This window comes from Coregonus clupeaformis, chromosome 18 (assembly GCF_020615455.1).
Source record: "Coregonus clupeaformis isolate EN_2021a chromosome 18, ASM2061545v1, whole genome shotgun sequence".
Classification (NCBI taxonomy): domain Eukaryota; kingdom Metazoa; phylum Chordata; class Actinopteri; order Salmoniformes; family Salmonidae; genus Coregonus; species Coregonus clupeaformis.
Window position 1 is genome coordinate 26602641 of NC_059209.1, and position 24910 is coordinate 26627550.

The 24910-nt window shown below is 47.5% G+C and overlaps 1 protein-coding gene across 2 annotated transcripts in view; it reads left to right on the forward strand.

Moving 5' to 3' along the window:
* LOC121530643 (armadillo repeat protein deleted in velo-cardio-facial syndrome homolog) overlaps positions 1-24910 on the forward strand; it is a 344238-nt gene that overhangs the window by 226479 nt on the left and 92849 nt on the right. Inside the window, exons 2-3 of one of the 2 annotated variants that reach the window (XM_045226832.1) lie at positions 8161-8319; positions 21079-21273. In XM_045226832.1, the coding sequence (XP_045082767.1) occupies positions 8161-8319; positions 21079-21273 (354 nt within the window). The remainder of the gene's footprint in view (positions 1-8160; positions 8320-21078; positions 21274-24910) is intronic. The other variant, XM_041835760.2, reaches the window with a different exon arrangement.

Genomic DNA, 24910 nt, shown 5'->3' on the forward strand with positions numbered 1-24910 from the left:
ACCCCAGTCCAGCCAACACAGATCACGTCTCCTATCCCGTTTGTCTGTTTGATCCCACACTTCCTATATGTTCAGTCAATTAGGACCCAGCCGGGCTGCCCCTGACCTGCCTGTAACTGAGCCGGGGCCTGGGTGACTGGCTGGGGGGACTTGGCTCTGGAGCTGTGCTGTGAAGGCCAGCAGAGCCAGGCTGTTCCCCCTCTCCCCTCAGCCCAGGGAGAGTGGGCTGTGTTGGGCCGCTGCCACACATTGTCAGCCTGCCTCTCTGGCTTCCCCTCCTTCTCCTGTTGACTTCCCCTCCTTTTCCCTTCTGCTGCTTACTTTCCAGACCTCCAGGCCATTCCACAAACAGCCCTTGTTTTGGCTGGCGTATTCCATCAGATTACTCAGTTTTGTATTTTTTTGTAACTGGCCATGGTCGGGGTAGTATAATATAATGCATGGTTTCACATCCGTTCCCTGTAAAACCCTTGTCATGTGACCCTGTTCGAGTCTGGTGGAGGGGTGCTGAGAGGGCAGCCGGTAGAACAGAAGGGTTGATGGGAAATTGGATGACCCAAGGTTACCCAAGCGGTCTTTGCTGGGGGATTAATTGTGTAAGAGCCATGTAATGATTGCTGACACGGATCCTGACTGAAATCCTGTTACCCACACTGCACTGGGGCAGGGAGAGAGACCTAGGTCCTATGGAGGCAAGGTAACACTCATCACAGGCACCCAGAGCCTGCCAGGAATCAAATGAGCTCTGTCTTTACTGGAGGTATAGTAACTACTCCAAAACTAACCACAGGGCCTCTCATTAGTTCATCAGATACTTGCAAATGTGTAAATAGTTACTACTTCATACTGAGCTGTTCCTGCCAGAAATAATTTTCAGATCATTTCATTCTGAACAGAACCACTATTTTTCTTCTTCCGTTCCACTGTTCCGACCAGCATAATACAGTTCTGAACTGGTTCCAACTCCCAAAAATGTACTGGTTTATATCATTCCTTTCTGTTTCTTTTTTATCCTGTGAAATCGACATACAGTAAAGTTTTTACATTTAGCTTATTAAATTACTCCACGCTTGCTGCGGAGCGGGCAAGTCAGAGACTGTAGAGGAAGACATTCCTCCATATCTCTGGGCAAGCTTATTGTTTACATTCTTGATGGATAGCCAAGTGTAGGGCGCGAGGTGCGACTGAAGTTTTGTGGATGGGGAGACAGCGAGTGAGAGGGCTGGACATGGACGAGGCTTAGCTTGAAGCGCTGGGCATCATGATCATGACGTGCATTATAATGTATTTAGGATATTAGTAGTAGACCTATCATTACTTCACCGAATTACATAATTATATACTAACTAGAGACCTACGGAGGAGCGGCTAAAATGGAGGAACTTTAAATGTCCGATCGTTGGCTCAACGTCCTGGACCAGAGCTAGCTAACAAGCTCTTATGGCGCGGCACCAAAACTCAAAACACGTCTTACCTTTTTACATTTACGTTTACATTTACGTCATTTAGCAGACGCTCTTATCCAGAGCGACTTACAGTTAGTGAGTGCATACATCATTTTTTATACTGGCCCCCCATGGTAATCGAACCCACAACCCTGGTGTTGCAAACGCCATGCTCTACCAACTGAGCTACATCCCTGCCGGCCATTCCCTCCCCTACCCTGGACGACGCTGGGCCAATTGTGCGCCGCCCCATGGGTCTCCCGGTCGCGGCCGGCTACGACAGAGCCTGGATTAACAAAAAAGTAACTATTTTTTGTAGTTAATAAATCCAATGTGAAACGTGGGAACTAATAGTATCCTTAACTAGCCTAGAAAAAGCTGGCAAGCAGACACTAGAAGGGGACGTTTCTGAGTGACAAAGTGAGTGCTTCGCATAAGCGTTTATTGTGGGACTGAAAAAAATGCTTGGAACATAAAATAACGTTATTAACCGGTTCCCATGCTTTTAAAATAATGGTTCTGTTCCGGAACACTAGAGAGCACTTTCGTTCCCGGTTCTGTTTCTGTTCCTCAATTTCTTTTGTTATTTTCCGGTTTTCTGTTCTGGTCCTTGAACCGGTTCCAACCGCTGGTTACTGTACAGTAGATGTATTGGAGTAAGACTAGAGGAATCCATCTTTGTCTTTTACCTTGGATATTTAGAACAGGGAAGTGTTATACTGAACAGCAGTTTATACAGGAGAACAACTTGAGACATTTCTCATGGGTGATGTATTTTGTTTCCCAGTGTTTCTCAGTTCTCTTTCTCTTGCAACCCCAATGCAAGGATTCTGCGTCAGTCTTGATGCTTCATACATAATTCAGGAGTGAAGATGGACACTGAAGTGCAGAGTTTTAGGCCTAGCTACTTGGATCATTGTTCCACTTTTAGTTTCATACTGCGACATTAAACAGAGGCAGCCCTCCTTTTGCTTCTCTCTCCCCTCCTCCTCTCCCTCCTACTCTCCCTCCTCCTCTCCCCTCCTCCTCTCCCTCCTCCTCTCCCCCCTCCTCTCCCCCCTCCTCTCCCCCCTCCTCTCCCCTCCTCCTCTCCCCCCTCCTCTCTCCCCCCTCCTCTCTCCCCCTCCTCTCTCCCCCCTCCTCTCCCCCCTCCTCTCCCCTCCTCCTCTCCCCCTCTCTCCCCCCTCCTCTCCCCCTCCTCTCCCCTCCTCCTCTTCCCTCCTCCTCTTCCCTCCTCCTCTCCCCTCCTCCTCTCCCTCCTCCTCCGCTATCTCCTAGCAGGGACAGTCCTTATGGCCTATTGAGTTGTGTGATAGATGTTAATTGACACTCCTGTATCTCTACATCTCCCTCCTTTGTCCTGGCTCACCACCTCTCTCCTCCACTGTTTCATCCAGAACAACCCAGATATGTACACCCTGAGATGGGAGAGCTATTGTCTCTAAGATCTAATACAGTGAAATATAATATTGTATACTATCACATTCCATATCTGTTTTGTTTTTCATTGTTGTTGAATGTACACAAAATGAGATTCATTCATTCAGAAGTTCATAGTCGTATGCTGTAGTGTTAAGACTTCTCCTCTGTGTTGTTTGACCTTGTGTGCCACTGTTCTGTGTCCCAAATGTCATACATAGTGCACTACTTTTGACCAGAGCCCTATTTGCCCTGGTCAAAAGTAGTGCACTACAGAGTGAATAAGGTGCCATTCGGGACCCAGAACACTGTGCGTGTTGCAGGGGAATTCCCTGACTGACTGACTAGCATGCTGTGTGGTAGTGACTCAGACCTGCCAGTTTTCACAGGCCTGTATTAGTGGAGCACAGAGCACAGGCCCGTCTACTAGGAACCTGTGAAGTCTTTAACCCTGACTGTGGGCCTAACACACACACACACACACACATATATACACACACACACACACTTAGGGAAAGGTGTTAGGAGGGAGAACACGCTACACAGAGAGGAATGCAACAAAAAAACACTGACTAACCCTAATTTCCTGTACCTGGAACCCCACTAAAGCTTTTAATCTAGCACAGGCTGAGAGTGGAGACACTCACACAGGTACACTTAAGTACACATGCACACACACACACACACACACACACACACACACACACACACACACCGTATCTTTAAGGAATACCTGGAATAGTATAAAGTAATCCTTTAAACCCCCCCTCCCCCACCCCCCCATAAAAATAAAATAAAGTGGTTGTCCCACTGGCTATCATAACTTGAATGCACCAATTTGTAAGTCGCTCTGGATAAGAGCGTCTGCTAAATGATGTAAATGTACCTGGTGTCAGGAGTTGTCCTGTGTTTAAATGTCTCCTACTCTTAGAGATCTCTCTGCCCCATACTGTCTGTCTGATCCGGTCAGACTAGGATGAATAAAGTGCAGGTTTGACTAATCCTCCACCTGCCTCGAGGCCAAACCCATGTCTGTCTGAGGCTTCAGTCTCTCCTTTCCTTTCTCACTCCAAAGTGGTTTAACACCACCAAAGCCTTTCTCAGAAGTTTCTTTCTTTATGGCATCTGCTGACCTAACTATAATTCTGGAATTTGCAGTTGGCACCGAAACTACTTTATGTTCCTCCCTTCGTGTCAAGGTCTCGTATTTGATTCAGGCAAACTAGACCTTTTGAAAGATATGTAGGCTTATGAGGGCTCTTATTGCCTTCGACCTCTGATTTTGTTCCATATCAAATAAAATGTAATTGTATTTGTCACATGCTTCGTAAACAACAGGTGTGGACTAACAGTGAAATGTTTACTTCGGGCCCGTCCCAACAATGCAGACAGAAAAATAAAGAAAGATAACACAAGGAATAAATACATAATGAGTAACAATAACTTGACTATATACACGGGGTACCAGAGTCGATGTGCAGGGGTATGATGTAATTGAGGTAGATATGTACATATAGGAAGGGGTAAAGTGACTAGAATAGATAGATAATAAACAGTAGCAGCAGCGTATGTGATAAGTCAAAAGAGTTGGTGCAAAGTGTGGTCAATGCAGATAGTCACGGTAGCTATTTGGTTAACTATTAAGCAGTCTTAAGGCTTGGGGGTAGAAGCTATTCAGGGTCCTGTTGGCTCCAGACTTGTCGTACGATAGCAGTAGAACAGTCTATGACTTGTGTGGCTGGAGTCTTTGACAATTTTTAGGGCCTTATGTGTGTAATCCGATCATTTTCAAGTACACAGTAATAGACTGTTTTATTACACATCTGTATGAGCTTCCGTTCATAGGAGGTGTATCATGGCAACAGTACATATCACTTGGACGTGTGTGTGTGTATGCGCATATGCGTGCGTGTTCATTCCAATGTTATTATCTGTCTCCGAAAGGTCACCTTTAGATGTGACTTCCACCCTTGCCTCCTCCCAATCTCTCCTCTGTCTCCCCCACTCAGATCGGCCTCCCTCCCAGTCCGCCCCCTCTCGCTCTCCCTGGACCTCCAGACAGACATGCTAGTCTATCCAGACAGCTTTTAGAGAGAGAGAGAGAGAGAGAGAGAGAGAGAGAGAGAGAGAGAGAGAGAGAGAGAGAGAGAGAGAGAGAGAGAGAGAGAGAGAGAGAGAGAGAGAGAGAGAGAGAGAGAGAGAGAGAGAGAGAGAGAGAGAGAGAGAGAGAGAGAGAGAGAGAGAGAGAGAGAGAGAGAGAGAGAGAGAGAGAGAGAGAGAGAGAGAGAGAATAGACTTTAGTGGAGTCTGACACAACATTACGTTGGGATCAAGCCACCAGTTTGTCAGCTAGCGGGCCTCAGAGGAGCTCTGCTCTAGCCGCAGCTCGCTTGTCAGTCTTTCATTACATAGTCCTGTTTTGATGGCCTTTTCTGGGGTTCAAGGTTGTGCTGTTTAAAATACAGCCAGGGAGAGCTGTCCTGTCCGCTGAGTAGCTACCAAGACTGAGAGTTTACTGTCCTCACACGGATGAACACACACACTCTCTCTCTCTCTTTCTTGCAGACACGTGCAAGCTCACATGCACTCGTGTGCCATATGCAGTCCTCTGGCCAGCCTTCAAGCCTGTGAGTTCCCTGCAGAGGTGAAGGGCTATTCACATTTTCAGTGTCAGACATACTTTACTGTGTGTGTACGTGCTCGCAAACACACACATGCACTGAGATGGGGGCAATTCTTATCACAGCAGGTTTTTGGTTTGATCCTACAGTACAACTGTGCCTTAGATCATGTTGAAAGGTTAAAAAACACTCCTCTATTCTCAGGACCATTACAAAGAGAGCTTTCCTCCCACGTTACTTTAGTGATTAACCATAGGTCATTAGCTTTTTCAAACGTCCCACAACAGTTGACTATGATAGCGTCTCTCTCTGCATAAATCAGGTACTCTTACCAGTCATTAGTCCCAATAATGGAGAGCTGACACGCTGCTTTGAGGTAAATGACAACACACAATTAACTCCCACTAATTGACTCTACTGCTGTGACGCCGAGAGGAGAAACTGTGTTTGACTTTGTCCCTGAAAAGGGTGTCCGGATGACCGGAAGGGCCGAGGGCCAATAGTTACCCCACCTGCACACACACAAACACCGAACAGCCCAGCCCGTTGGATTACGGAGGAAAAGATCCCCATCATGAAAGTGGAGTCTTCTGACTGATCAGCAAGACGGACGGGCAGCAGATAAATCAGGTCTCTGTGAGGCAGAGAGACGTTGAAACCCCGGCTAGAATGGCCGCTCTGCACAGGCAGCAGCTAGCTAACACTGCTTGGCTAATCATTGAAGAACTGCCCACTTGTTAGCACCTTCAAAGACTAATAGAAAACCAGCAGTCCCTCTGGCATCATCAACTCCCTGCCTGCCTCACCCAGCCCTCCTTCCACTCTTTAGCTCTGCTAAACCCACCATGACACAACACAACTCATCTCTCACTCTTAGTCTCTCTCTCTCTACTCCACCCTCTCCCTCTCTCCTTAGCTTAGTGGCACTGCCCAGCACTCACTGTACATCTCTCTCCCACTCCTTTCTTTGCCTTTGGTTTTCGATGATTGCATGCAAATGGTTCCTTCCTATTTTCCACATTACGAGGGTGTACAGTAATTAGTTGACGTTAATTTTCTTTAAATATGGAACCTGGGTATTTGTATTTATTAAGGATACCCACTCTTCATGGGGTCCAAACAAGATTAAGGCAATTCCATCACCAAAAAATTACAGTAAAACAGTACATCATACAACATTATTACATCACTACTCTACCACTGCATACATTATATATACAAAAGTATGTGGACACCCCTTCAAATGAGTGGATTCGGCTATTTCAGCCACACCCGTTGCTTACAGGTGTATAATATCGAGCAAACAGCCATGCAATCTCTTTAGACAAACATTGGTAGTAGAATGGCCTTACTGAAGAGCTCAGTGACTTTCGACGTGGCACCGTCATAGGATGCCACCTTTCCAACAAGTCAGTTCGTCAAATTTCTGCCCTGCTAGAGCTGCCCCAGTTAATTGTAAGTGCTGTTATTGTGAAGTGGGAACGTCTAGGAGCAACAACGGCTCAGCTGCGAAGTGGTAGGCCACACAAGCTCACAGTACGGGACCACTGAAGTAAAAAAAATGGTCTGTCCTCAGTTGCAACACTCACTACTGAGTTCCAAACTGCCTCTGGAAGCAACGTCAGCACAAGAACTGTTCGTCGGGAGCTTCATGAAATGGGTTTCCATGGCCGAGCAGCTGCAGATAAGCCTAAGATCACCATGCATTGCAAGCATCTAGTGGAAAGCCTTCCCAGAAGGGTGGAGGATGTTATATCAGCAAAGTTGGGACCAATTCCATATTAATGCCCATGATTTTGGAATGAGATGTTCAACGAGCAGGTGTACACATACTTTTGGTCATGTAGTGTATCTACAATACAACATTTATAAACCACAATATGAAAATATGTGTGTGGAGTGTGTGTTTGCCTGTATGTGTGTCTTCACAGTCCGCGTTGTTCAATAAATTGTAATTTAATCTGTTTTTTAATCTGATTTTACTGCTTGCTTGAGTTACCTGATGTGGAATAGAGTTCCATGTAGAGTCTGTTCTGCTTGGGGACTGTGAAGAGACCTCTGGTGGCATGTCTTGTGGGGTAGGCACCGGTGTCTGAGCTGTGTGCTAGTCGTTTGAACAGACAGCTCGATGCATTCAACATGTCAATACCTCTCACAAAGACCAGTAGTGATGCAGTCAATCTCTCCTTTACTTTGAGCCAGGAGAGATTGACATGCAGAGTGTTGCTACAGTAGTGGATGGCCTCATGGAGGAAGTTATTTTAGGTACACACACACACACAGATGGTTAGGTAAGGCACCATCGTCAGCCCACAGGTGCTACGGCCACTTCTGACTGAGTAGATCACTCTGCCACATCATATTCTGATGATGAGAGTATATTGTAACTGCGTATAAAGTGCAGCCTCAGACCTTGTAGGATGTGTGTAAGTTCAGCTGCAGACCACATACAGTAGGGTGTAACCCTGGTGACGGGGTTATATATCCGGTCTCAGCCCTTCTCATCTATCTGTCCCTGTTTGTATCTCCCGCTCTCATTTCCAACTGTGCTGTCAAATAATATAACATGCGTAAGGTGGTCGGCACACCGATCTCCTTAAATAAAACGTTTGTATATTATGTCCACTCGTGTCCTCTCCTCCAGTCCCTAACCATCTCTCCTTCTCTCTCTCCAGGAGCAGAGCCCCAGTAACCAGACGTCTCTGGCCATGATGCAGGAGCCACAGGAGATGGTGGAGGAGACGGTCACCATCGAGGAGGACCCTGGCACGCCCACCTCCCACGTGTCCGTTGTCACCTCCGATGACGGCACCACACGACGCACAGAAACCAAGGTACTGGGGGAAGCCAAGCTGACACACAGATCACATCACATTAGGTAGTAGGTACCTACAGTGAGGGGAAAAAAGTATTTGATCTCCTACTGATTTTGTACGTTTGCCCACTGACAAAGAAATTATCAGTCTATCATTTTAATGGTAGGTTTATTTGAACAGTGAGAGACAGAACGACAACAAAAAAATCCAGAAAAACGCATGTCAAAAATGTTATAAATTGATTTGCATTTTAATGAGGGAAATAAGTATTTGACCCCTCTGCAAAACATGACTTAGTACTTGGTGGCAAAACCCTTGTTGGCAATCACAGAGGTCAGACGTTTCAGGTAGTTGGCCACCAGGTTTGCACACATCTCAGGAGGGATTTTGTCCCACTCCTCTTTGCAGATCTTCTCCAAATCATTAAGGTTTCGAGCTGACGTTTGGCAACTCGATCCTTCAGCTCCCTCCACAGATTTTCTATGGGATTAAGGTCTGGAGACTGGCTAGGCCACTCCAGGACCTTAATGTGCTTCTTCTTGAGCCACTCCTTTGTTGCCTTGGCCGTGTGTTTTGGGTCATTGTAATGCTGGAATACCCATCCACAACCCATTTTCAATGCCCTGGCTGAGGGAAGGAGGTTCTCACCCAAGATTTGACGGTACATGGCCCCGTCCATCGTCCCTTTGATGCGATAAAGTTGTCCTGTCCCCTTAGCAGAAAAACACCCCCAAAGCATAATGTTTCCACCTCCATGTTTGACGGTGGGGATGGTGTTCTTGGGGTCATAGGCAGCATTTCTCCTTTTCCAGACACGGCGAGTTGAGTTGATGCCAAAGAGCTCCATTTTGGTCTCATCTGACCACAACACTTTCACCCAGTTCTCCTCTGAATCATTCAGATGTTCATTGGCAAACTTCAGACGGGCATGTATATGTGCTTTCTTGAGCAGGGGGACCGGGCGGGCGCTGCAGGATTTCAGTCCTTCACGGCGTAGTGTGTTACCAATTGTTTTCTTGGTGACTATGGTCCCAGCTGCCTTGAGTTCATTGACAAGATCCTCCCGTGTAGTTCTGGGCTGATTCCTCACCGTTCTCATGATCATTATTAGGCTTGGGTGGGGGACTCAGGTGCAGAGACGGACACGCGGACAAAGAGGGTGAATTATGATGTAGTTTATTCAGCGTGTTATGGTAGAGAGAAGCAGTACAGGGTGGAGTAGCTTCAGGCCGGGGTAGGAGCTGAGTAGGGTGGAGAGCCAGTAGTCCTGAGGGCTGGATGACGAGGATATCAGACAACAGAGCAGGTTGCGGCGTGGGAATGGCAGGCAGGCAGGCAGCAGGAACAGACGAGATCTAATCGAAGGAGAGACAGGTTACAAACGTGGCAGAAACAACTATAATACTGAGAGAGTACAACTAAACTGAGACTTCTGTACGGGGCCAAGTTACCACAGGTAGTGTAGGAACGAACTGGCGCTGGAGAGGTGTCCAGCCCGGGTAGATAACTGCTGGTTGATTGTTGACAACGAGCTGCAGCTGGATGTAACTGATCTTGTGAGAGAATGGCCACGCCCCTGACCTAGATCCTCTGACTGGACTGCACAGCAGGGGGAGACAGACACAAACAACACACACAGGGAAAAAGGGAAAGGAAAACCAGCAGGAACAGGACCAACAGTGCCGGACCGTAACAGTACCCCCCTCAACGGGCGCCACCCGGCTACCCACCCGGCTTGTCAGGGTGGTCCCTATGGAAGTCAGCCACCAGCTGCGGATCCAGTATAAATCGTCGGGGAATCCAGGACCTCTCCTCGGGACCGTATCCCTCCCAGTCCACCAGGTACTGAAACCCTCTACCACGCCTCCGGACGTCCAGCAGTCTCCGCACCGTGTAGGCTGGATGGTCGCTCAATACGCGGTGGCGGAGGGGGATCCACAGGCGGACACAAAGGGCTGGAGGAGACCAGCTTCAGCTGGGACACGTGAAATGTAGGATGGACTCTCATGGCCTGGGGAAGCTTCAACCGAACAGCCGAAGGGTTGATGATGGAGTCGATCTCGAAAGGACCCAAATACCGGGGCGACAGCTTACGGGAGTCAGTGCGCAGGGGATGTTGCTGGAGGAGAGCCAGACTCGCTGACCAGGCTGGAACTGGGGAGCGACTACCCTGTGCCTGTCCGCCACCCTCTTGTTACGCTCTGCTGTCCGTAGAAGAGCCTCACGGGTGTCCACCCACACCTTGCGGCAGCGACGAAGGTTATCCTGAACTGACGGGACGGCTAACTCCCTTTCCTGAGACGGGAACAATGGCGGTTGGTACCCCCAAAGCCGCCTCAAATGGTGAGAGGCCGGTGGCAGATGAGGTGAGGGAATTGTGGGCATATTCGACCCACGGGAGATGTTTGGCCCAGGTGGACGGGTTCTGGGATGTCACACAGCGTAGAGCAGCCTCCAGGTCCTGATTGGTCCTCTCAGTCTGGCCATTGGACTGGGGATGGAAACCTGATGAGAGACTGACAGTGGCACCCAGAGCCGAACAAAACTCCTTCCATACCCGAGAAATGAACTGTGGACCTCTATCGGACACTATGTCCACAGGTATTCCATGGGGACGGAATACATGTAGGACAAAGAGGTCGGCTGTCTCACTGGCAGATGGTAATTTTGGTAATGCAACAAAATGGCCAGATTTAGAGAATCTGTCCACGATGGTGAGTATGGTGTCATTACCCTCAGACATAGGAAGTCCAGTGACGAAGTCCAAGCCCACGTGAGACCAAGGACGACTCGGGACTGGGAGAGGCCGCAGCAGGCCCGAAGGAGCCCTGTGGGAAGCCTTATTTTGGGCACAGATGGAACAGGCCGCCACGTACTCCCGGACGTCAGCCTCGGCGGATGGCCACCAAAAGTGCCTCTTCAGTAGCGACAGTGTACGGTTCATACCAGGGTGGCAGGAGAAGCGTGAGGTGTGGATCCAGTTGAGCACTTGCGGCCGCACGGCTGCGGGAACATAGAGAAGGTCGGGGGCCATCGGCCGGTCCAGGTTCCAACTCTTGTGCCGATCGGACGAGGGACTCGATTTCCCAGTGAACCGCCGCCACCAAACAGGAAGCGGGCAGAACAGATTCAGGATTGCTGGAGTCTTCATTGTCTGTAAACTGGCGAGAGAGAGCATCAGGCTTGACATTACGTGTGCCAGGACGATATGTTAAAATAAACTTGAACCTGCTGAAGAACAGAGCCCATCTGGCCTGACGGGAGTTCAGCCTCTTGGGACGACTGGATGTAAGCCAGGTTCTTGTGGTCTGTCCAGACTATGAAGGGTTGCTCTGCTCCGTCTAGCCAGTGCCTCCACTCCTCCAACGCCAACTTGACAGCAAGCAACTCCCGGTTACCCACGTCGTAGTTCTTCTCAGCAGGGGTCAATCTCCTGGAGAAAAAGGCCACAGGATGGAGCTTCTGGTCCGTGGGGGAACGTTGTGACAGGACAGCCCCCACCCCGAATCAGAGGCGTCCACTTCCACAATAAACTGCAAACTAGTGTCTGGATGAATAAGAACAGGTGAGGTGGTGAACAGTTCCTTCAATGTACTCACGGCTGACTCGGCCTCAGGCGTCCACAGGAATGGCACCTTAGGGGAGGTGAGCTTGGTCAGGGGGCAACCACTCGGCTGAAACCCCTGATGAAGCGGCGGTAGAAGTTGGCGAAGCCCAGGAAGCGTTGTAGCTGCTTCCGAGACGTGGGTGTGGGCCACTCCACAACCGCTCTGATCTTGTCAGGGTCTGGTGACACTTGTCCCCGCTCGATAATAAAGCCCAAAAAGGGGACGGACTGCCGGTGGAACTCACATTTTTCTGCTTTCACATACAGTTTATTTTCCATGAGGCGTTGGAGAACCAGACGGACGTGGGAGACGTGTTCATCCTGTGACTTAGAGAATATTAGAATGTCATCCAAATAGACAAACACAAACGGTGTAGAAAATCCCTCAACACATCGTTAACCATGGCCTGAAACACTGCTGGGGCGTTAGTGAGACCGAATGGCATGACTAGGTATTCAAAGTGTCCGAGCGGGGGTATTGAACCCAGTCTTCCATTCGTCTCCCGGCCTGATCCTAACGAGGTGGTAAGCGTTACGTGAGGTCGAGTTTGGTAAACACGGTGGCACCATGAAGGGGTTCAAATGCTGAGTTGATGAGAGGCAGGGGGTACGTATTTCTGACTGTGATGTTATTAAGTCCTCTGTAGTCAATGCAGGGGCGTAATGTTTTGTCCTTCTTCTCTACAAAAAAGAACCCAGCACCAACAGCGGAAGATGAGGGACGAATGATGCCAGAGGCTAAGGAGTCGCCTATGTAGGTTTCCATAGCTTCTCTCTCAGGACGGGACAGATTGAAAAGCCGACTGGACGGCAAAGGGGCTCCAGGCAGTAACTCAATAGCGCAATCGTATGGCCTATGAGGTGGTAATGAAAGTGCCTTGGACTTACTGAATACCTCGGCCAGGTCCAGGTACTCCTCAGGGACTGAAGAGAGGTCTGGGGTTTTGACAGGGGAAGCAGGGGAACCTACCGAGGGCGGAATAGCCGACCCCAGGCAAACAGAATGGCAGTGAGTGCTCCAACTGTGTATTTTGTGGTTTTGCCAGTCAATATGGGGGTTGTGAATGCTAAGCCAAGGGAAACCGAGGATAAGGGGGGAGGCCGAGGAGGAGACTACTTTAAACTGGATGGTTTCTTTGTGATTGCCGGACAGCATGAGAGAAACGGGGACAGTTTGATGGGTGATGTTGGCAAACTGATGGCCGTCAATAGCGGTTACTGTTATAGGCTTAGGCAGGGGCTTAACAGGGATCTCAGCCTGAGTGACCAGGTTAACGTCAAGGAAACTATCCTCAGCACCAGAGTCGATGAGAGCAGCTAGTGGGAGAGATAGATTCCTGAACTGGACTGTAGCTGGGATAACTAGACGGGGTGCTGTGGGCATTGAGTCAGGTGTAGCACTCGCAAGTATGCCCACTTTTACCTGCGAGCTTGGTCTTTTGGGCGAACCGGACAGTTAACCAGGAAATGAGTGCGGTCCCCACAGTACATGCACTCACCAGCCCGCATGCGCCGTTCCTTTTCGGCAGGGGACAGACGAGCACGGCCCAGCTGCATGGGCTCGTCTAGTTCCGTGGAGGGATCCGCTGCGGTGTGTGGGCGGTGTCCGAGTGGTGGTGTAGCTCGGGCTGCAGAAAGCGAGGGGGCCCCGCCTGCGGTGTGGACCCGACCGCCCCTCTCCTGTCTCCTCTCCCGTAGCCTGTTGTCTATTCGTGTAGCAGGGGAAACGAGAACATGAAGGTTAGCAGGCTCATCACGAACAGCTAGTTCATTCTTAATCGTGTCACTTAGACCGTTAACAAACGCTCCCTGAAGAGCTTCGTCATTCCACTTGGAATCGGCTGCCAAGGTCCAAAAATCAATGGCGTATTCAGCCACGCTACCCGTGCCCTGTCGTAGCTTCAATAGTCTCTTTGTGGCGGTCCCGGCATGGTCCGGGTGATCAAACACAACTTTCAATTGAGAGGAAAAATCGTCAAACGACAGGCTGGCAATCTGCTGAGTAGAACAAGCCGCTTCTGCCCAAATCAAAGCTTTGCCCCTCATTAACCCCAGTGCGTAATGTACCTTTGAGGATTCCGTGGAGAAAGACAGGGGCCTCTGTTGGAACACCAAGCGGCACTGAAGCAGGAAACCACGGCATTTGTTCAGGTCCCCGGTGAAAGGTTCGGGTGAGGTTGTAGGGGGTTCCCGAAGGGCAGGAGCGGAAGCCGAGCCTGGAGCCACTGTAGGAGGAACAGGCGGAGGAGAAGCAGAGGGAGGAAGGGTAGTGAGTGTTACCAGGTTAGCTACCTGAGAGGTGAGATGAGATACTTGATCCAACAACTGCTGGTTGTTATCCACAAGAGTCCGGATGAGTTGGTCGTGTTGTCCCAATAACATTCCCTGTGAATGGAGGGCGCGTTGTACGCCATCACCCGTTGTTTCATGTGGCATCTCTGCTGAGTCCATGTTTGGCCAGTTCGTTCTATTAGGCTTGGGTGGGGGACTCAGGTGCAGAGACGGACACGCGGACAAAGAGGGTGAATTATGATGTAGTTTATTCAGCGTGTTATGGTAGAGAGAAGCAGTACAGGGTGGAGTAGCTTCAGGCCGGGGTAGGAGCTGAGTAGGGTGGAGAGCCAGTAGTCCTGAGGGCTGGATGACGAGGATATCAGACAACAGAGCAGGTTGCGGCGTGGGAATGGCAGGCAGGCAGGCAGCAGGAACAGACGAGATCTAATCGAAGGAGAGACAGGTTACAAACGTGGCAGAAACAACTATAATACTGAGAGAGTACAACTAAACTGAGACTTCTGTACGGGGCCAAGTTACCACAGGTAGTGTAGGAACGAACTGGCGCTGGAGAGGTGTCCAGCCCGGGTAGATAACTGCTGGTTGATTGTTGACAACGAGCTGCAGCTGGATGTAACTGATCTTGTGAGAGAATGGCCACGCCCCCTGACCTAGATCCTCTGACTGGACTGCACAGCAGGGGGAGACAGACACAAACAACACACACAGGGAAAAAGGGAAAGGAAAACCAGCAGGAACAGGACCAACAGTGCCGGACCGTAACAATCATTGCAACTCCACGAGGTGAGATCTTGCATGGAGCCCCAGGCCGAGGGAGATTGACAGTTCTTTTGTGTTTCTTCCATTTGTGTATAATCGCACCAACTGTTGTCACCTTCTCACCAAGCTGCTTGGCGATGGTCTTGTAGCCCATTCCAGCCTTGCTTAGGTCTACAATCTTGTCCCTGACATCCTTGGAGAGCTCTTTGGTCTTGGCCATGGTGGAGAGTTTGGAATATGATTGATTGATTGCTTCTGTGGACAGGTGTCTTTTATACAGGTAACAAACTGAGATTAGGAGCACTCCCTTTAAGAGTGTGCTCCTAATCTCAATTCGTTACCTGTATAAAAGACACCTGGGAGCCAGAAATCGTTCTGATTGAGAGGGGGTCAAATACTTATTTCCCTCATTAAAATGCAAATCAATTTATAACATTTTTGGCATGCGTTTTTCTGGATTTTTTTGTTGTTATTCTGTGTCTCACTGTTAAAATAAACCTACCATTAAAATTATAGACTGATCATTTCTTTGTCAGTGGGCAAACGTACAAAATCAGCAGGGGATCAAATACTTTTTTCCCTCACTGTATGTGCTGGATGAGAAGGAACTCAAGGCTCACACACTATATTTAAATTTGTTTGGGGTGCTTACAACCCTGTGAAATATATGTAGCAGGTTGCTGCAGTAAAACAACATGATGGCTGTTTTATGATAACACAGCAGCTAAAAGTTAAGATCTCTAAGGCCAAAAGTTAAGATCTCTAAGGCCAGATGTTAAGATCTCTAAGGCCAGAAGTTAAGATCTCTAAGGCCAGAAGTTAAGATCTCTAAGGCCAGAGGTTAAGATCTCTAAGGCCAGAGGTTAAGATCTCTAAGGCCAGAGGTTAAGATCTCTAAGGCCAGAGGTTAAGATCTCTAAGGCCGGAAGTTAAGATCTCTAAGGCCCGGAATCCTTTAGCCAGAGGTGTGTTCTATCCTTTCCCCAAACCCAGATGTTGTCTTATAAGTTGGTGCTCCTTCTGTATCAGCTCCTACAGTATTTTGTGTTGCAGGTTCTTTTTTCTTGATTGCCCTCTTGTGTTTTGTTGTTTCTAAATAAGGATATGTCAACTAACCAGAAGGTGAGTTGGAAAACTTTACCCCCCCCCACCCCTCTCATCACTTTACTATCAACTCACGTCACGATTTTGTGTGTGCCCATGTCAGCCACGCGCTGCCACACCCCTCAGCCCTGTCACACAGTCTGTCTGTCACTCTTACAGCATCACAACCACCCCAACGCTCCACAGCTCCAGTACTCTTACCGTTACTGTCCTTCCTAAACACAGCTCACAGATTTCACCCTTCAGTCAGCCCTGCTCCACGCCATGCACACTACCTCTCCAGACAGTGTCTCAGTGCAGTGTGCTTCCGGATGGAATGGGAATGTGTGCCGAATGGCACCCTATTCCCTATATAGTGCACTATAGCCCAGAGCTCTGGTCAAAAGTAGTGCACTATATAAGGAGTAGGGTGCCATTTGGGACGCTGCCTGGGACTCACCCCACATCTCCAGTAAAGCAGAGATGTGTTCTGTTCTGACAGTCTGGTTCCCTAGGGAGAGACCCTAGGGAGGGACCCTACGGAGGGACCAAGGGTAGAGCTGCTGGCACACTAGAGACACTACAGAGTTTGTAATTAAACAGACCAGCTAATCGCTCTGTTTCACTGTGTGTAAGCTGCTATCCTATTGTAGGGGATTGGACTCACTCACGCACACAAGCACACACTCACACACAAAAAACGAACTAACGCACACACAACTAAATAAAACATAATCAAGGGCTAGGGCTTGGGCTTGGGGAACGAGGGTCACTGTTTTTAAGGACACTTAATTCCACAGAGACTAGAGAGAGGATGCTTTTGGGAAGTCATTTTGAAGGGAAGAAAGAGATTCATCTACAGTGAAGGAAAAAAGTATTTGATCCCCTGCTGATTTTGTACATTTGCCCACTGACAAAGAAATGATCAGTCTATCATTTTAATGGTAGGTTTATTTGAACAGTGAGACACAGAATAACAACAAAAAAATCCAGAAAAACGCATGTCAAAAATGTTATAAATTGATTTGCATTTTAATGAGGGAAATAAGTATTTGACCCCCTCTCAATCAGAAAGATTTCTGGCTCCCAGGTGTCTTTTATACAGGTAACGAGCTGAGATTAGGAGCACACTCTTAAAGGGAGTGCTCCTAATCTCAGCTTGTTACCTGTATAAAAGACACCTGTCCAAAGAAGCAATCAATCAGATTCCAAACTCTCCACCATGGCCAAGACCAAAGAGCTCTCCAAGGATGTCAGGGACAAGATTGTAGACCTACACAAGGCTGGAATGGGCTACAAGACCATCGCCAAGCAGCTTGGTGAGAAGGTGACAACAGTTGGTGCGATTATTTGCAAATGGAAGAAACACAAAATAACTGTCAATCTCCCTCGGCCTGGGGCTCCATGCAAGATCTCACCTCGTGGAGTTGCAATGATCATGAGAACGGTGAGGAATCAGCCCAGAACTACATGGGAGGATCTTGTCAATGATCTCAAGGCAGCTGGGACCATAGTCACCAAGAAAACAATTGGTAACACACTACGCCGTGAAGGACTGAAATCCTGCAGCACCCGCAAGGACCCCCTGCTCAAGAAAACACATATACATGCCCGTCTGAAGTTTGCCAATGAACATCTGAATGATTCAGAGGAGAACTGGGTGAAAGTGTTGTGGTCAGGTGAGACCAAAATGGAGCTCTTTGGCATCAACTCAACTCGCCGTGTTTGGAGGAGGAGGAATGCTGCCTATGACCCCAAGAACACCATCCCCACCGTCAAACATGGAGGTGGAAACATTATGCTTTGGGGGTGTTTTTCTGCTAAGGGGACAGGACAACTTCACCGCATCAAAGGGACGATGGACGGGGCCATGTACCGTCAAATCTTGGGTGAGAACCTCCTTCCCTCAGCCAGGGCATTGAAAATGGGTCGTGGATGGGTATTCCAGCATGACAATGACCCAAAACACATGGCCAAGGCAACAAAGGAGTGGCTCAAGAAGAAGCACATTAAGGTCCTGGAGTGGCCTAGCCAGTCTCCAGACTTTAATCCCGTAGAAAATCTGTGGAGGGAGCTGAAAGTTCGAGTTGCCAAACGTCAGCCTCGAAATCTTAATGACTTGGAGAAGATCTGCAAAGAGGAGTGGGACAAAATCCCTCCTGAGATGTGTGCAAACCTGGTGGCCAACTACAAGAAACGTCTGACCTCTGTGATTGCCAAAAAGGGTTTTGCCACCAAGTACTAAGTCAAATACTTATTTCCCTCATTAAAATGCAAATCAATTTATAACATTTTTGACATGCGTTTTTCTGGATTTTTGTTGTTGTTATTCTGTCTCTCACTGTTCAAATAAACCTACCATTAAAATTATAGACTGATCATGTCTTTGTCAGTGGGCAAACGTACAAAATCAGCAGGGGATCAAATACTTTTTTCCCTCACTGTAGATCTAAGCCTCAGAAGAGACGGTTTTGACTGTTCCTTTATAATTGTGGCAAATTGATTGGCTAGGCAGCTTGTGATGGAAGCCTGCACACGTGATGTTTCCAGACTCATCTTCACATCTCTCTCTCTCACTCTCTCATCTTTTGAATTGATGTATTATTGGCTTCCTTTGCACAGGAGGCTCTAGCTAGCTACGTACTGCTCATGCATTTCCTTTAATGCATTCTGAGTATCCCCTCCAAGCACAGCAAGATGAAACATGAGGTTTTCACATCTCTCTCCTTTTGGAAAAACATGTTTTTTTAAAGCTAAACACATTTGCACACAAAGCAAGCAGCAGTATAGGCAGCAGTATCAGTAGCCAGCCACCACACTAAAACAAACAGACCATAACAAGGCCTGTGAATGAAATGGCTAACATTTAAAGGCTAACTAAAGCCCAACTATCTATCCGCTCCAGCTGTAAAGGAGTGAGTCAGTGAGCTATCTGGATGGTATGTGGAACTAGCTAACTGGTAAGAAGGGAAGGGGCTCCACCACACACACATACAGTGGGGGAAAAAAGTATTTAGTCAGCCACCAATTGTGCAAGTTCTCCCACTTAAAAAGATGAGAGAGGCCTGTAATTTTCATCATAGGTACACGTCAACTATGACAGACAAAATGAGAAAACAAAATCCAGAAAATCACATTGTAGGATTTGTAATGAATTTATTTGCAAATTATGGTGGAAAATATGTATTTGGTCACCTACAAACAAGCAAGATTTCTGGCTCTCACAGACCTGTAACTTCTTCTTTAAGAGGCTCCTCTGTCCTCCACTCGTTACCTGTATTATTGGCACCTGTTTGAACTTGTTATCAGTATAAAAGACACCTGTCCACAACCTCAAACAGTCACACTCCAAACTCCACTATGGCCAAGACCAAAGAGCTGTCAAAGGACACCAGAAACAAAATTGTAGACCTGCACAAGGCTGGGAAGACTGAATCTGCAATAGGTAAGCAGCTTGTTTTGAAGAAATCAACTGTGGGAGCAATTATTAGGAAATGGAAGACATACAAGACCACTGATAATCTCCCTTAATCTGGGGCTCCACGCAAGATCTCACCCCGTGGGGTCAAAATGATCACAAGAACGGTGAGCAAAAATCCCAGAACCACACGGGGGGACCTAGTGAATGACCTGCAGAGAGCTGGGACCAAAGTAACAAAGCCTACCATCAGTAACACACTACGCCACCAGGGACTCAAATCCTGCAGTGCCAGACGTGTCCCCCTGCTTAAGCCAGTACATGTCCAGGCCCGTCTGAAGTTTGCTAGAGTGCATTTGGATGATCCAGAAGAGGATTAGGAGAATGTCATATGGTCAGATGAAACCAAAATATAACTTTTTGGTAAAAACTCAACTCGTCGTGTTTGGAGGACAAAGAATGCTGAGTTGCATCCAAAGAACACCATACCTACTGTGAAGCATGGGGGTGGAAACATCATGCTTTGGGGCTGTTTTTCTGCAAAGGGACCAGGACGACTGATCTGTGTAAAGGAAAGAATGAATGGGGCCATGTATCGTGAGATTTTGAGTGAAAACCTCCTTCCATCAGCAAGGGCATTGAATATGAAACGTGGCTGGGTCTTTCAGCATGACAATGATCCCAAACCCGGGCAACGAAGGAGTGGCTTCGTAAGATGCATTTCAAGGTCCTGGAGTGGCCTAGCCAGTCTCCAGATCTCAACCCCATAGAAAATCTTTGGAGGGAGTTGAAAGTCTGTGTTGCCCAGCGACAGCCCCAAAACATCACTGCTCTAGAGGAGATCTGCATGGAGGAATGGGCCAAAATACCAGCAACAGTGTGTGAAAACCTTGTGAAGACTTACAGAAAACGTTTGACCTGTGTCATTGCCAACAAAGGGTATATAACAAAGTATTGAGAAACTTTTGTTATTGACCAAATACTTATTTTCCACCATAATTTGCAAATAAATTCATTAAAAATCCTACAATGTGATTTTCCTGGAATTTTTTCTCATTTTGTCTGTCATAGTTGACGTGTACCTATGATGAAAATTACAGGCCTCTCTCATCTTTTTAAGTGGGAGAACTTGCACAATTGGTGGCTGACTAAATACTTTTTCCCCCACTGTACGCACGTGCACACACACACACACACACACACACACACGAAGGAAAGGGGCTCCACCACATTCATCCTCCATCTCCCTCCCAATACACTGTGCTTTTCTTTGGACATTCTCCAGCTGCCCTCTGGCTGAATGGTGAATGTTGGGTGAAACACTACCACTGTTCTTTAAAAGAGGTCAATGAAAACAATCAAAAGCAGCGGCATTCCACCCTGTCCTGTGGATCGGCGTTAATGAGGGTTAAGGCAGGTCATATAAGCAAATAAAACACAACCAGGAGAAAGGTGCTAATGGAAAGAACGAAAGCCACTCTGATACAAAGTGCTAAACAGTCAATTTGGTGATCTTTTATTCCTATGTTGTTGAATCATGTATTTTCAAACAACTGCCAATGTTCTCTATGTGATTCCCAGTACTACCACCTCGGCCCTAAACACTTTCCCATAGGTGACCAAGGTGATCAAAACCATCACCCGCCGCAGGTATCTGCCAGTGACCGTCACAGAGACCCTGGTGGTGCCAGGAGGTTCCATCACCCCGCAGTCCAAACCCAGCACCCCGGTGCCCACCACTTTTCCTACTACCACCCCCTCCCCATCAGAGACAGACCCAGTAAAGAACACAAAGGCATCCAAACCTCTGGTTTGTGGCTTGAAGTGAACCCCCAACCCCTCCCGCTTGCACCTCCCTGACTCTAAACCTCCCTAAATGCTTCCACTAACCCCCAGCTGGTGTGTCAGTTTGAGATCTGTCTGTCTATAAAAGTTGAATGCGGCAGAGATGGTGAAAGTGTTACAGCACTATAAAGACTGAATGTGACGCCTGCCCTCCCTTCCTCCTCCCCCTTCAACAGCCTAACAGTTGGTAAACATAGGCCCCAGTTTGACTACAGGCACCTTTCATTACGGCAAGGGAGCGCACTGCCTTCGCCACATGGCCCGGACACACACACACCAGCATTTAGAGATTCTCTTTTAGCCTGTTTACAGTGATCTAGTTGGGCCCTTTCTGAAGCGTTATCCCCAGTCCCAGTAGTGCTTGTTTAGCGTGTTGTGATCTTCCAGCAGATCAGAGTTCTGTTTGAAACCTGTCTGGCGTTTTTTTCATGCTGTACCAGCGAAGGCTCTTTAGAAGTAATGTTAGTACAAACATGAAGTGTATGTCTAGGCTTCTCTCCCTGGCTGAGTTGAAAGACGGCCTTGTGCAAGATGGAGGGAGTTTGGGCCATGGCAGATTTTCAGCCTGTGGTTGATTAGGACCATAACCAGGATTGAAGAACACTGCTGTATAGTTTAGGGTAGTAATCCTCAACCCCAGATCTTAGAGATCATCTCCACACTTCAGCACAGTGTAGCAGGCATAAGGTCCTTTTAAGTGAAGAGACCTAGTCCCACCCAGGCCTGGACTCAATTACCACCCCCACCTCCATTGAAATGAATGGCAATAAAAGTCTCCTAATCGACCAGCTCAGAAGAGAAGCCAGCCTGTTATTTCAAGTCCAGCGGTGGCCTCGTGCTCAAGCTATTTCATTAAGTTAAGAATCAGAAAAAGGCTTTATTTTTAACATGAAAGGGATGATTATGTGCGAGTTACATGCAAAGCCAGGGGGAGCAGCTCTGCCAGCGTAGTGTGAAGTCACAAAAGAAGGGTGGTCTTTAGATGTTACGGATGCACTGTAATTATTCAGAGGAAAGGAACCTTGACATGACTTCAAATAGACAGTTTTTTGCATGTTAGAATTTAAAATACCTCACAGTTTGAGAAAGGGACAGTGTGTGAACAAACTAAAGGCTTTGTGAAAGTGGGATCAAGATTAAAATTCTTCCCTCTTTTTCTAAACTTTAATGAGTGTGAATGTTTAGCATTTCTGATTCACATTTTGTTCCCTGCTTCATCTTTTGAGGAGATGTGTTTAATACCTTATTGAGGTTCCTTGTTATTATTTCATGCCTTTGCTAAAATTCTAAATAAAAATCTGAATAATCGCATTGATTGAAAAGACGGGAAAAATACCCTGGTATATTATAATTACGAGTTCAGCAAAGTGGTTGTATCAGAAAATGTAACTAAACAGAAACCAGTCTCTTTCTGTGTTCATGGGAAAAAGCTCCTTTCAGTGAAGTACTTGTCTGCCAGTTGAATGGGAATGAACCATCTCTGTGCATCTTGTCAGGCACAACACGAATCGTATCAGTCAGACATAGGGCCCCCTACAATGACGATTCATTTTCATCAACCTCATTAATTTTGAAGATTAATTTATAGCCGCGGACAAAATAGCCAATTATTGCCACTGCAGAATTCACTGGGCAGCAAATTGGTTTCTGTATCGGTGCTGAACCACCGGAGGAGGCGAGATGCGGCTAGCCCTCCCTGACTGCCAGACAGCTTCACCACTCTCAGACAAGTAGGAGTGTGATTTATTAAGGACAAGGTGTATAGACATATATATATATATATATATATATATATATATACAGTTTACTAGTGTTTATAAGACTGTCACAGTCACCAGTTATGACTCTTAATGCGTCCCAAACGGCACCTTATTCCCTATGTAGTGCACTACTTTTAACCAAAGCCCTATGGACTGTGTAGGGAATAGGGTGTCATTTGGGGTGCAGTTTCTGACCATGCAGCTTCAGTGGAAGTCAAGGTTCTGCGCACTGCATCCCAGAAGAACGCTGTGTTGCCATGTTAACTCTATCCCACTATCCAACAACAGTTGCTTTAATTGGCTGTTGGTAGGCAGATGAGTAGTTCTACATATATATGAATAGGCTTTAGGCAAGGACAAACATCTCCAGGTGATCTACTACTGCTACTGCACTAATGGATAGATGTTTTTGCTCTTGGAACTATTATTGTAACGTCACAGAAACTCAGCCTTACTTCCAACACAACCTAGCCTCAAGTATTTGTAATAGAAATGAATTAAAGGCAATGGTACGACCCTTTGTCACTGAGTTTCCCAATGCATGACCTTTGACCTGTTGTTGACAATGCTTGCGGCCTGATCAGTGTGATACTAACGACTCCAGAGGTCACTCTTTAAAGGAACAATGTTGTCCTCATCTCATTCCTCAGCCTCTCTCTCACTGTGTGGCATCGGCATCCCACTGGCCTGTCTGTGTGATTCAACAGGCTACATCGGTGTACTGTGTCCAAGCTGTGTCTCAGTCCTAACCACCTGTCTCTCACTGTGGGTAACCTCGTCCCCAGCCTCAATTGCTACCCTATAGAGAGAGCTGTCTGGGGACGAGATTAATCTGTGGTCTCTCTGAATGGTGGGACACCTCAACATACAGTCGTGATCAAAAGTTTTGAGAAGTATTGGTCTCCACAAAGTTTGCTGCTTCAGTGTTCTTAGATCTTTTTGTCAGTAGTTACTATGGTACACTGAAGTATAATTACAAGTGTTCCATAAGTGTCAAAGGCTTTCATTGACAATGACATTCAGTTTATGCAAAGAGTCAATATTTGCAGTGTTGACCCTTCTTTTTCAAGACCTCTGCAATCCGCCCTAGCATGCTGTCAATTAACTTCTGGGCCACATCCTGACTGATGGCAGCCCATTCTTGCATAATCAATGCTTGGAATATTTTGTTCCCCGAGCCACTTAGTTATCACTTTTGCCTTATGGCAAGGTGCTCCTTCATGCTGGAAAAGGCATTGGTCGTCACCAAACTGTTCTTGGATGGTTGGGAGAAGTTGCTCTTGGAGGATGTGTTGGTACCATTCTTTATTCATGGCTGTGTTCTTAGGCAAAATTGTGAGTGAGCCCACTCCCTTGGCTGAGAAGCAACCCCACACATGAATGGTCTCAGGATGCTTTACTGTTGGCATGACACATGACTGATGGTAGCGCTCACCTTGTCTTCTCCGGACAAGGTGTTTTCCGAATGGCCCAAACAATCGGAAAGGGGATTCATCAGAGAAAATGACTTTACCCCAGTCCTCAGCAGTCCAATCCCTGTACATTTTGCAGAATATCAGTCTGTCCCTGATGTTTTTCCTGGAGAGAAGTGGCTTCTTTGCTGCCCTTTTGACACCAAGCCATTCTCCAAAAGTATTCGCCTCACTGTGCGTGCAGATACACTCACACCTGCCTGCTGCCATTCCTGAGCAAGCTCTGCACTGGTGGTGCCCTGATCCCGCAGCTGAATCAACTTTAGGAGACGGTCCTGGAGCTTGCTGGACTTTCTTGGGCGCCCTGATGCCTTCTTCACAACAATTGAACCTCTCTCCTTGAAGTTCTTGATGATCCAATAAATGATTG